General features: G+C 46.0%; 1 protein-coding gene across 1 annotated transcript; it reads right to left on the bottom strand.

Moving 5' to 3' along the window:
• Window positions 1-5605: 5605 nt before the first annotated feature.
• Window positions 5606-8033, bottom strand: LOC123430507 (indole-3-acetic acid-amido synthetase GH3.8-like). Its single transcript, XM_045114374.1, has 2 exons — window positions 7529-8033; window positions 5606-7441 (listed from the first exon to the last, which is right to left on the bottom strand). Exons 1-2 carry the CDS (start codon window positions 7867-7869, stop codon window positions 6091-6093), a joined length of 1692 nt encoding a protein of 563 aa, XP_044970309.1. The 5' UTR covers window positions 7870-8033; the 3' UTR covers window positions 5606-6090.
• Between the last annotated feature and the right edge of the window lie 5999 nt (window positions 8034-14032).

Raw genomic sequence — 14032 nt, 5'->3', positions numbered from 1 at the left:
CTTCATTCCGCACTACTGAATCTCATGAGGAACAACTCGACACAGCAACCGGCCCAAGGAAGAAGACTACTCCCAAGAAGCGTCACGACTCTTCCTCAACCGCCAAGAAATGAAGTCTTCACGAGCGTTAGTCCTCAGTTTGTCCCTTTTTGTCACTTGATGACAAAGGGGGAGAAACTCGAGAGTTAGTCTTCAAGCGGGATATTTTTGGGGCCTATGAACTATATTTAAGTTACAATCTCTTGGCTCTTCTGAAGTTTTTATGTAATGAGTTGTAACTTAAGACCGATGGTACTCTGACGCTTTTGAACGTTTTTCTTCGCATGCTTATTCCTCAAGTTTTAATGCACGCATGTTGGAATTCGTCAGATACCATTTGCCATCATGCATCTTCATTTTCTTCATATGATATGTTATATGTATGCATGATTTACAAGACTCAGGGGAGATCTCCATGATATAAATCATCAATGTGCATCTGCTCTAAGAGCAAAATCCTCAAGGTATGCACATCTTCAGGGGGAGTCTCTCTGAATCTTGTTTTCAAATTCCTCAAATGAGTATTTACACTTCATATTTTTTATCCCTGTTGAAGACTTAACCTAATTGTCATCAACCACCAAAAAGGGGGAGATTGTAAGTGCATCTAGTGCCCCTTAGTGATTTTGGTGGTTTGAAGACTTATAGGTTAAGTATCTAATGTGTTTATAAGTGTACACAGGATCTATAAGTCATTGAAGAGTTTGAGATATTTGAAGAATATCGACCCCTAAAAATGTATATCTTCAGTTGAAGAAATTGGTCTGAAGCTGAAGAAATGAATCGCGAGGAATCTGCGATGAAATTGATATTCCTCATGAAGATACTGATATTGAGAAGTCCGGTGGTTCCTGAAGAAATTCATTCTGAAGAATTTGAAGCATGAATATTTATGCTTTTTGTTTTACTTTCTTCGCATTTGATGAATAGGAACACCGTACTGTTAAAGGGGGTCAAAGTAACACTATGGAATGGATTTCCTCATGATGCTCAACCCAAGCCTAATCCTACCAAAAGCCTCAAGTGAGGAATATGAGTGACATGAGGACTCTCACAGTTGAGGGTTCCGACCGTTTCGATAACCACGCCAAGTCACTGGTCTTATCCACTCCAACGGTCATATTATTTAAGGGCATTAGTGTCAAATCATGCCGGGATGCTCCCAGGCTATAAATAGCCACCCCCACAACCACTAGCTGGTTGGCTGCTCTGCTAGAAACTGACACTTGTCATAAGAGCAACCCAAATTCCTCAGAGTCTTCGAGAGTAATTCATCAGTGAGGAAATACACCACCCACCGAAACCACAAACCAAACCTAGTGATTGAGCATCACTGAAGAAGTTGTTCCTGTGTGGGACTGAAGCCTTTTACCTTTGAGGACTGTGCATCCTATAGACGGTTAGGCGTCATGGTCTAGAACGTTCCAGCAGTTCATGGTGGATCGTTGAGTGACCAAGTTTGTGAGGGTTTGGAAGTCTGCCCTGAAGACTTACCACGAGTGTTGAGCGAGGACTGTGTGTCCTTAGCTCAAGGAGAATACGGTAGGGACTGTGTGTCTCGGGACTGGGTGTCCTTTGGTTTCAATACCAAGCCGCTCCAAACCACATGTACAACTGTCACAACAGTTGGAACTGGGTCATCAACGACTGTCTTCACTAAGAAACGGGTTCTAATTCCTCAACTCTTTACTTTCTCTGTATTATGTGTTGATGACTTTCACTGTGACTGTTTGAAGAATTTGCTGAAGACTTTATCTGAATTTCCTCAACCCCAAATTCTTCACAATAGTTAATCATCATCTGTATTCTGCGTGCCTGCTTACTGTGCAATCTGTTTTCACATTCTTCACTCTGAAATACTGCTGGTGTGAACGTTTGCACGTCTGATCCTTTACTGTTTCTGCTGTAAGTTAGTCATCAGTGAGGAATTTCCTCAAAAGGAATTTCCTCAGTGATGAAATTCTAAAAATCTCCTATTCACCCCCCCTAGTCGATATAACGCACTTTCATTTGTCCTACACGTACTCTCCCGAATCCACGTACTCGCTCTCCGATCCCGGTGCTACCCAAGATAAAAATAACAGCCAATGAACAACAACACAACATCATGCATGAGATGAGAATGAAGCATGCATCTCTAATCTAGTCACTTGCATATGCATGAGAAGAGAAGATAAACTTTTGGACAGAACTTCTCTCTAAGCAATCTTGACATGCATGAAGATGACATGACCAGGTGCATCACGAGAAAACGATGCAAAAACATATAAAGAACGGAGAGAACGGAGCTACGGATCAACCGGAAACTACGAAACAAGATATGGAGTCCTACGGATCAAATCCACCACAAGCACACTCCAATGGCACACTTCTGGTATTCCCAGGTTGCCACATGATCAAACAAACAAGTATAGATGGGGTGGTGCAAAGAAACTCACCACACCACCAACAATACTATCACAAGCTTCAATACCAACCACCGAGGTAAAATAACATCATATTCAAATTCTACATATTTTTCTAATCATATTTTATATATAATATGTTAAATTTGAAGTTACGGTTTAGGATATATGAGTATTTCAAAAAACATTTAATATGTACTGCGGGTTTAACATCAAAAATATCAGGGGGTTTTCTATAAAATAGCACGACGGACTAAGAATACCTATTTCTTGTATTAGTATATATAATATTTTTATTAAATGTTTAATAGGTAAAATATCATCATATTCAAATTCTACATATTTATCTAATCATATTCTATATATAATATGTTAAGTTTGGAGTTACGGTTTAGAATATATGAGTATTTCAAAAAAAACATTTAATATGTACTGCGGGTTTAACGTCAAAAATATCAGGCGATTTTCTATAAAATAGCACGACGGACTAAGGCCTTGTTTATTTCATAAGTCATGTGACTTTTTGAAGTCCCAACTTATAAGTCCCGAGTCCCAACCTGTTTGTTTACAGGGACTTATAAGTCCCGAGTCCCTACTTGTTTGTTTGGAGGGACTTATAAGTCCATGTTACCCCTAATAATAAAACACTTGTTCACATAACCCTTGTTCATACAAACGAATTACAGAATAGTGACAACCGAAATAACACTTGTTCATACAAACGAATTAACACTTGTTCATAAGAACCAAAATAAGAGAGAGTATATAACAACCGAGATAACAGAAATTACATAAGCGAAGAACACTTGTTCATATCATTGTTGTTTCAAGGACCACAACCCATCAGCGACCCAAGCTCTGAATTGATTCATAGCAGCACTGTCCATCTCATTTGTTGAATCAATTGTTGTAGTCGTTGGCATAGACAATGGTACATAATTTTCATCTTGATCACACAAGTCGAAATCTATATCGGCGAGTTGACTTTGTCTAATAAAATTGTGCAGTGCAATGCAAGCCACAATGATTTTTCTTTGTTTCTGTTGTGGATAACTAGGCAAGTGAAACAAAATCCTCCACTTGTTCTTCAAGACTCCAAAACACCTCTCGATGACATTTCTAAGGGAAGAATGGGTGAAATTGAAGTGTTCCTTTTTTTTGTTGAGATCCAAGAAACCCATTCCCCTCCCGAGATTTCCGCCGACGGATGAGCCTTGGGTTGCCTGTTGATGCGAGGGGAACTGGGAGAAAAAGGGCATCTGCTCCTCCTCATCATCGGCCATGGCGCAGTGACCTAGGACGCGGGGAAGGAACGAGGCGGGGCAGGAGCCAGGCGGGGCGAGGCGGGAAGGACCGACGCCGGGCGACGCGGGGAAAGGAGCGAGGCGGCGGCGGTTGGAGCGACGCGGGGCAACGCGGGGAACGAGCCAGGCGGAGCGAGGCGGGGTAGGTGCGGGCCGCAATAAGTCCCAATAAGCTCCTTCCTGAGAGTCTTTTTTGATAAGTCCCAAATGACCACTATAAGTCCCAATAACTCCCTCCTGTTTGATTTAGATGGGACTAATAGGGACTTTTTTAAGTCCCTAAACCTATAAGTCCCTGGAAACAAACACCCTCTAAGAATACCTATTTCTTTTATTAGTAAGTATAGACTAGGATTTGTCTTACCTTATCTTGTACTTCAAGTTAATCATTGTACTTCTATATATATGTGCCCATTAGACTTAAGCAATAAAATTGCCAACACCAAGGAGAAGATGATTATGAACAATTTCATTATAATTCTTAGTTTTAGGAGTTATTTTATAGTTTATGGAATCTACGATCTAAAGCACCGTACCTATAATTTTGTCGAGTTTGAATAATGTTACAGGTCATTATCGAAACAAAACATATTATAATGATCAGACATCGAAAAAAGTGAATGATGCCAAATTGGAAATCAGTTAGCCGTAAATTGGCAAGATACAAAGATTATTTAAGCTAATAAGGAAACATGACTTGAAAATCTTATCTCGATAACAAACAATTTTTTCAGGGAAAACCTTATGGCATTTCATTTAAGCTGCGACAAAGTTTCATCATTGAGTACAAGAGATAATAAAAAACTAGCAGTAACATCTACTCAATCATAACAAGACTTAGAATCATTCTCTATAACACTAAGCTCCCTAGCTTTGAAAGCCCACATTCAAAGTATCTAATTAGATTGGGTCGCCCGGTTTTAACCGGATCAACAAAAGTTCTCTCATTTAATTCTTTTATACTATATATTATGCTTCATAATTATTAAGGTCTCACAACTAATTGAGGTATCAATTTAGAATTAGGTCATTCAATTTTGGTTGGATCAACTATTTCTCAAACTCTCCCATTTAATTCTTTTAATTCACTATGTTCCATAATTCTCCCAAGTTGAGAGCAAAAATATCGACATCACAATGTTAAACAAAAAAAGAATGGAAATTCATTTCTTGATGAATCTTAAAATTCCGATTTGATATTATAGAGTTTAATATATTTCTCTATAAATTTGATCAAAATTAAAAAGGTTCACCTTTTTAAAAAAGTAATACACCTTATATTTTAAAACATAACAATTTTTTTAAGAAACTTAACAACACCAACGACGCAACAAAGCGCGCCAAACCCGTCTAGTAGTAAGATCAAACTAGAAAATGAACCAATCCACTAGTTTACCTTGAACAATGCTTGAACCGAATTCCAGAAATTTCATGGGTAATATTAATTCACCACCGAAGCACCTAATTAACCATCCCGAGGTTAACGAAGTCTAAGTCAATGTTATATTCATGAGATCTTTATAAAAATTTGTGCAAATTATTTTTCAATATTTTATTTCTTCCTTTTTAGCTACTGCAGCGACATATATTTCGGTACAGAGGGAATATATGTTATATACTTGACTGAGACTTGTTTAAATCTAAAAAAAGAAACGGAGGAAAAAGTTTTGCCTTTTTTGCAAGAAAAAGTTTTAATCTATTCATCTTCAATCATGACAGTATAACGAAAACTAGAAACAATAAAAATTACATCCAGATGCCTCATCTCATTAATTAAGAAGAAGTTTAGTCATAGTTTTAAGCTCACAGACCCACACAGGTCCAATATAAACGGTAGGAATCACTCTTTCGGAACTAAATTGCTTAAAATTTTAGCCCTCGCTATAACCCATGTCTTCGCCTTGTCCTTGATTATTGCCACCACTCTCGTGGTTGAAGATTCCTCGTTACGGAAGACCCTAGTAATTCTCTCGTTCCAGATTTCCCAGCACACAAGCATTTCCAGGGAGATTCCTGCCTTTCTAGGATAGTTAGGCCATTCATCGTTGTCGGTCCATCATTGCTTGACTGTTTGAAGAGCACTTCATGAGAATGTTGCAGACTATATGCTCATCCAATCATAAATCATGTCTCAGACTCTTATGGTGCAGCAGCATTTGAATAGAAAATGCGGCTCCCTTTTTGCAGACCGTAATTATTCTGCCTTGAAGAACTAGCCAAGGGAAAATTTTAATTTTAGGATGCCTAAATTTTCCAGACCATTCTCGACATATCAGAGACTTGTTTAAATCTAACCACACCCACTATTCCGAACATATTGGTGACGATGACCCTGACTCCTCCTAGTCGTAGCGCCGGGTGGCGGTCCAGTGTGGTAAGGTAGGGCTGAAGTGAGTGGACATGATGCGCGAGTCGAGCAGATGGATGATGGACGGGAGCGTGACACACCGGGGCACCTTGTACTGTCCGATCGACGTGCCGCGGGAGACGGCGTAGTTCATCAGCTCCTCGAAGGTGCCGGGCCGGACCACCCGGATCTCGAGCGGCCCAATGGAGCCATCCACCACCCGGCTCCGCCTGTACACCGCGTTCAGAGCCTCCTCCATCTCCAGGCAGCACTCGTCGAGGGTCTCCTTGTCCACCGCGGCGTCGCCCGCGGCCAGCAGCTCCCAGTAGATGACGTAGTGCCCCGGGATGCGCCGGGTGCACGCGCGGCTGGTGTACTCCGCCACGGACGCGCCGTGCAAGCGGAGCAGCTCCGAGGCTCGCCCCACGGCGCACTGCAGCTCCACCTCGTCGGTCTTGTCGGTCTCCACGGAGAGCAGCACGTTGTTGCGGCGCACGAACTGGAACTGCGGCGCCGCGTTGTGGAAACCCGCCACACGGAGCACGTCGCCGACGCGGTACCTGTTCAGCCCGGCGTAGGTGGTGACCACCACCTCGTACTCCCGCCCGGCCTCCACGCGGGCGAGCTCCACCGGCTGGCCGCCGCCGGTGGCCTCCTCGTGCACGGGGAGGAATTCGAAGTAGGCCATGTTGGGCATGATGGTGTAGGACACGTCGGCCGGGTCGCACAGCGGGCGAAGGTTGATGCCAAAGTGGCATTCCGAGGCCCCGTACATACTGCACACAATCGGCAGCCCGCCGCTGTAGTAGTTGAGGGCCGAGATGTACTGCGCCATCGCGCCGGTGACGACGGCGTCGAGGTATCTCGTGTTCGGCCAAATGCGCGTGACGATCCCGGCCCATTCGTCCTTGCAGCAGCTTTCCCGGACGAACTGGGCGAGCTCGGGATCCGGTCGGTGCAGGATGCCGGCGACCGCCTCCCGCACCGACGCGTCGTTGACACGTGAGGTGAGCCCGCCGGCTTCGATGTCGGCGGCGAGCTGCTCCCAGTTGAGCTGGAGGAAGCGGATGGCGCGCAGGAGGGTGGAAGCGAACACGGCGCCGACGCGGAGCACGTCGTGGCGCTGGCACAAGCCGCACAGCGTGTGCGCGTACATGCTCTGGAACGTGTCCGCGCACAGTAAGGCCGCCCTCGGGCTCGTGTGGTTACGTGAGAAATTCTTGAAATTCTCGTTCTTGTAGATGCTGGTCTGGACAGACCAGGCCGTGAGCCCACCCGGCGTCTTCGTCTCCGGCTTCACGAAGAGAAAGTAGAGTCCCTTCCCCTTGTCAATCCCAGGGGAGTGCCTACACGTACGAGTGACACGTTGAGCACGGCCATTGACCACTCACTCTGTATGCTCTTTCCATGGAAACGAGTGCTAGCTGACTTACAGATTTGCGACTGCCGCGCGGAGGCCGAAGATAAGCTGGCGTCGGCCGCCCTCGTCCTCGACGTTGGGAATCAGCTTGGGCTCGCCGCCGGAGGTGGCGGAGCTTGTGAGGAAGTCGGAGACGGGGTGCGTTGACATGATGGACGATATGTCTCCGTTGGCAATGCGCTGGATGTACGGCCTCAGAGCGTCGTAGGACACCACCGGCACCTTGGCACGAAAGATGGCGCGGTCGACGAGGCCGTCGTCGAGGCCGCAGCTCTGGAGGTACTCGGAGCCTGCGTTCCGGGCGAGGATCTCGGCCAAGACGCGCTCCTGCACGGAGTCCACGTCGGAGGTCATCTCCTCGATGAACCTGAGCTTCTCGGCGTCCCTCGCTCCCCCCTCGGCCAACGTCGTTGTTGTAGAGGCCAGCCGAGCCAACAGCCATTGCCGCCGTTTGTTCAATTCAATCTGGGGCAAGAACTAGCAACGAAAGCAAAAGCTCATGAGCTAAAGAATGAGTGTGTGGAAAGATCGCGCATGCCACAAAGTATATATACATATATCGATAGGATCGCAGTCACAGGGTCAACTATTCCAGATCTGAACGTCCGGGCCGTTGCATGTGCTCCGTTGTTGGATACTCCTACTTTTCATATACACTTGCACAACGTTTACATGAGAAGGTGATTGTTCCGACTTAAATGTCCTCCACGTGATCCAGCGTTGCCTCCAGGCACTAGCTAGCTAGCTAGTAGCGACTTCTATTTTTATTTTTTTTGTAATTGGCAAGTTGCCAGTTTCGGGAAGGCGTTTCTGCACACGGGCTCATCTGCACCCCCGTTCGCAGAAAATTCAGAAGAAATACTAGAAAAATTCAAAAAGATTCCAAAAAACATTTATGTGCTAGATAATTTGATGAGTGAGGTCCGCTTCAAATTTTATCTTATTTGGACATCTGAGCAGCTCTCAGCAAAAAAGAAAAAAATTGGGTCTGTGAAAAAGGTTGATTGTTCACGAATTTTCTGAGCGATTTGTCTTTTTTGCTGAGAGTTGTTAAGATGTCCAAATAAGATGAAATTCGCAGCAGGCCTTACGCATCAAATTATCTACCACATAAAAAAAATGTGATTTTTAAAATTTTTCTAATATTTCTTTTGATTTGTTTCGTTAGCGGGAGCAGCTGAGCCCGGGCTCAGAAGAGGATTTTCGTAATGAAACCATACATAGCTCACCTTTTTTTACAAGCCATCCCTTTGCAAGCCATCCCTTTTTTTCACAACAATAAACAAAAGAAAGATTTTTTACAAGCCATCCCTTTGCAAGCCTTGTGGTATCTGTAACCCTGAAACCATACATAACTCACCATCAGAAAAACGAAATTTTAAGCATCCTATTAAGGGGTACTTGCATTTCTAACCTATCCAGCAAAAGAATCAATCATGCAATCAATATATGTGTTAGAGAATGAGCAACTGACATTCACGCGGACCAAAGGCCAGTATATATACATGTCATAAAAATGCAAGAAAACCCCTTATACAATGGGGATATACAGAAAATGAGTTATACATATCTAACACCACCACCCCCTCCCTCAAACTCATGGTGGGTCAACAACACTGAGTTTGAAGAGAAAGAACCCATGTTGCGCTCGAGTCTGTGCCTTCGTGAAGAAGTGTGCTAATTGTAACTCAGAGGGCACATGGTGAAGAGCGAGAGTGTGATCCTGCACAGCAGCACGTACAAAGTGGGCATCCACACCGATGTGCTTGATGAGCTCATGCTTCATTGGGTGTCCCGCGATACTGAGAGCACCTGTGATGTCTGACAATAAGGGAATCGATGTAGTAGCAGGCACACCAAAGTCCTCAGGTAACCATCGTAACCAGATCACCTCGGCCGTCATCATAGCCATCGCATGCAACTTACCCTCGGTACTCGAGCAAGAGACTGCAGTCTATTTCTTGGTCTTCCAGGCAATAAGAGAGAGCTACCAAGAAAGACACGGTAAGCAGATAGTGAGCGGCGATCAGAGGGATCACAAGCCCACGTAGCATCAGAGTAGGACTAGAGCTCAAGTGAGCTGGAGCGGGAAAAGAAAAGGCAGTGAGAGATTGTGCCACAAAGATATCGTAGAACACGGAGGAGGTGACTATAATGGACAGAGGTGGGGACTGCAACAAACTGACTGAGAATGTGGACACGATAGAAGATGTCAGGACGCGTAACAGCAAGATAGACAAAGGCTCCCAACGAGGTGGTGATAGCGAATGGGATTAGGAAGAGGATCACTATCAGAAGCACGAAGCTGAACGTTGAGCTTCATAGGAGTCACAATAGTGCGCTCATCACCAAGAGTCGAGTGAGCAAGAAGATCCTGAATATATTTTTCCTGGGAGATGAAGAAGCCATCAGGGGTCGAAGAAATCTCAATTCCATGAAAATAGCGAAGGGGACCAAGATCAGACATGAGGAACTGGTCGCGAAGGCGGGCCTTAACAAAGGCAATGTAGTCGGAGTCATCACTAGTGATGATCATGTCATCAACATAAAGAAGGAGAAGAATCCGACCACGAGGAGACGTGTGAACAAACAGCGTTGGGTCATCATGATAACTGGGAGAGAAGCTCGCGACAGTCACCACAGAGGTGAAACGCTCAAACCAGGCACGGGGGGCCTGTTTTAGAACATAGAGGGAGCATCGAAGTCGGCAGACCATACCATCAGGAGCATGGTACCCAGGTGGTGGCTGCATATAAACCTCCTCACGTAACTCACCATTGAGAAAATCGTTCTGGACGTCAAGTTGAGACACAGACCAATGACAAACAAAAACCACAACAAGGAGAGTGCGGACAGTGGTCATGTGGGCCACAGGAGCAAATGTCTCATCATAATCGTGTCCTTGCTCCTGCTGAAAACCACGAGCCACAAGACGAGCTTTGTAGCGCTCAAGAGAACCATCGGAGCGAGTCATAATCTTATAGACCACTTGCAGGTGATGGGACGAACACCGGAAGGAAGGAAAACCCGATCTCAGGTGCCATTGCGCTCAAGGGCAGCAAGCTCCTCGGCCATTGCAAGCTTCCATTCAGGCTGAGTCATGGCAGCCCGATAGGAAGTGGGCTCAACCACAACAGAGAGACCATATCGGTCAGGAGAATAGTGATCAGGTGGGGGCGAGGCCGAGCACGAAGGTTATGCACCGGGGGAGGCGTGAAGGGAGGCACTCCGGAAGTGGAGGGCGCGTTAGTAGAATCATCTGCACTACGAGGGTGGTGAGTGTAGTGGAGAGGAAAATGAGAGACGGATGATGAGGGTGGGGAGGAGGATGGAGGGGAAGGAGATATGGATGATGAGGGTGGGGAGGAGGATGGATGGGAAGGTGGTGTCGGTGGTGGATGAGGAAGAGTGATATGTGTCGGAGGAAGGGGAAGACAGGAGGCACATAGGAGGGTGTATCGGAAGAAGAAGAAAAGAAATATCACCTATAGAAAAGCGAGAGGAGGAAGGACGGGGTAGTAAGAACGAGACTTAGTGAAAGTCACATCACTCGAAATGCGCAACCGACGGCCAACAGGATCCCAACAGCGATAGCCCTTGTGCTTGTCACTATAGCCAAGAAAAACACACTCGGCCGACTGATGACCCACAAGTATAGGGGATCTATCGTAGTCCTTTCGATAAGTAAGAGTTTCGAACCCAACGAGGAGCAGAAGGATCTGACAAGTGGTTTTCAGCAAGGTATTCTCTGCAAGCACTGAAATTATCGGTAACAGATAGTTGTCTGATAAGATGATTCGCAGCAAGTACCAAGTAACAATAATAACAACGGTGCAGCAAAGTGGCCCAATCCCTTTTGTAGCAAGGGACAAGCCTGGACGAACTCTTATAGGAAGTAAAGCGCTCCCGAGGACACATGGGAATTTCTGTCAAGCTAGTTTCCATCATGTTCATATGATTCGCGTTCGCTACTTTGATAGTTTGATATGTGGGTGGACCGGTGCTTGGGTTCTGCCCTTACTTGGACAAATCTCCCAGTTATGATTAACCCCTCTCGCAAGCATCCGCAACTACGAAAGAAGAATTAAGACAAAGTATAACCATAGCATTAAACTAGTGGATCCAAATTAGTCCCTTACGAGGCAACGCATAAACTAGGGTTTAAGCTTCTCTAACTCTAGCAACCCATCATCTACTTACTACTTCCCAATGCCTTCCTCTAGGCCCAAATAATGGTGAAGCGTTATGTAGTCGACGTTCACATAACACCACTAGAGGAAAAACAACATACAACACATCGAAATATCGAACGAATACCAAATTCACATGACTACTTATAGCATGACTTATCCCATGTCCTCAGGAACAAAAGTAACTACTCACAAAGCATAATAATATTCATGACCAGAGAGGTATTGAATAGCATCAAGGGTCTGAACATATAATCTTCTACCAAGTAATCCAACTAACATCAACTACAAAGAGTAATTAACACTACTAGCAACCTTACAGGTACCAATCGGAGTCGCGAGACGGAGATTGGTTACAAGAGATGAACTAGGGTTTGGAGATGAGATGGTGCTGATAAAGATGTTGATGGTGACGAGTCCCCTCCGATGAGAGGAGTGTTGGTGATGACGATGGCGACGATTTCCCCCTCTGGGAGGGAAGTTTCCCCGGCAGGACGACCCTGCCGGAGCTCTAGACTGGTTCTGCTCAAGTTCCGCCTCGTGGCAGCGGCGAATCCTCCCGAAAGCCTCCTCCTGATTTTTTCTGGAACAAAACCCTTCTTATAGCAAAAGAGGGGGGCCAGAGGGCCAACAAGGAGCCCACAAGCCCCCTAGGCGCGGCCAGGGGGGTAGGCCGCGCCTAGCAGGCTTGTGGCCTCCTGCTAGCTCCCCTCTCGTACTTCTTCGGCCCAGTATTTTTTAAATCCAAAATAATTCCTCGTTGATTTTCACGGCTTTTGGAGTTGCGCAGAATAGGTATCTCAAACTTGCTCCTTTTTCAGGCCAGAATCCCAGCTGCCACCATTCTCCCTCTTCATGTAAACCTTGCAAAATAAGAGAAAAAAGGCATAAGTATTGTACCGTGAAGTGTAATAACAGCCCATAAAGCGATAAATATCAACATGAAATCATGATGCAAAATGGACGTATCATCGACTCAACAGTCAGTTTCGTGCGTTCTCGCGGGGCAAGAAGGACATAGCATACACACCCGAACATACGGAGAGGTGAGTAGTCACGAGAACGAACAGTGAGACACTCCATAGGAATGTCACCCTGCAAGGCAGTCGATGGCTAAATGTTTATGAAATAGGTGGATGCGGAAACGGCCTCAGCCCAAAATGGGGTGGAAGGGAAGCGACGATCATCAGCGCACGCGTTGTCTCAAGTAGATGACGATGCTTAGAGCAACTCTAGTAGACGCCGCATCCGTCCGGCCCGCAAAACGCGTTTGCAGTTCGGGAGGAAACCGCTTTCGCGGGCTGGCTCGGACGGCCGCACATGCAGACCCCCCCCCCCCCAAACGGACCCATATAAAAGTATATTCGCCGAATATGCTTTTATACGGGTCGGCTTTTGCGGGGTCTGTTCGGACACCACAACGTCGACCCGAAAACAGAAAACGCTCAATTCTCGCATTTGACATAAGTTCCCACAAATATGTTCAAATTCAAACAAACATAACACAATTTTACGTGCAAAAAAAAGGCAAGTTCAGTACGACAAACGCAAAAGGGGGCCTTGCATCATCTTGGTCGATCTTCACTCCGCGCCATCGAGTCCCTTTACGCGCAAATAAATGCGGAAGTATTGATCTTCGATCCTTTGCCAATAGCTCTTGGCGGTTTTGAGAAGTATCCGTGCATGCATCAAGAGACACCGCACTCCATGCTTGGATCAAAGCTTGATCTTCCAAGATCGTGTAGTTCTTCCATCTTTGGCTTTTCCCAGATTTTGATTGCGATTGCTCATACGCTTCCGTTTCGATCTCCGCCAAATCGTCCTCACAACCATGATCATCCACGCCGCCCTCCGTTTCATTGTAGTCGAATGCGGCGAACGGGGCTTGATCAATGTCAACGGCATTGGTGTCCAACAAGTTCACGAACTCGGAAGTTGGATTGTTTGAACCACCGCTATATTGAACGATTAACAAGTCACGAGCTATCGCAACAAATGGCGAAAACGAAAGGAAATGGCCATGAACAAAGACGCATACCTTCCAGCCATTTCGCCGAACACCTCGCTTGCGGGTGGAGGGGCACCGTTGAACGGCATCGCTGGGGCATCTCTTTCCAGGATGGAGTGAGAGGATGAAGGAGGCGACTTGTTTGTAGCCGGAATCCTCTTCCTCTTGACGCCCGCGGCCTTGGTGAGCTTCTCCGTCGTCGGTCGAGATCGCGCAGCAGCGTTGGCGCCCGGAGCGCGAGCCTTCGCGGCGGGGGCTGCCGGATTTCCACCATGCACGACCACGTTGCCCTAACGCTTGCGGGCAGGCACGACGCTAG

This window comes from Hordeum vulgare, chromosome 2H (genome assembly GCF_904849725.1).
Source record: "Hordeum vulgare subsp. vulgare chromosome 2H, MorexV3_pseudomolecules_assembly, whole genome shotgun sequence".
NCBI lineage: Eukaryota > Viridiplantae > Streptophyta > Magnoliopsida > Poales > Poaceae > Hordeum > Hordeum vulgare.
The sequence above is the reverse complement of the archived record's forward strand: the minus strand, read 5'-3'. Positions and strand labels throughout refer to the sequence as shown.

What these genes read in the sequence shown, in the direction of transcription:
- LOC123430507 (XM_045114374.1), bottom strand. Translation starts at nt 7,869, where the DNA reads ATGACCTCCGACGTGGACTCCGTGCAGGAGCGCGTCTTGGCCGAGATC. An exon ending in CGCGCGGCAGTCGCAAATCT is followed by an intron (nt 7,442 to 7,528) that starts GTAAGTCAGCTA and finishes TCGTACGTGTAG; the next exon opens with GCACTCCCCTGGGATTGACA.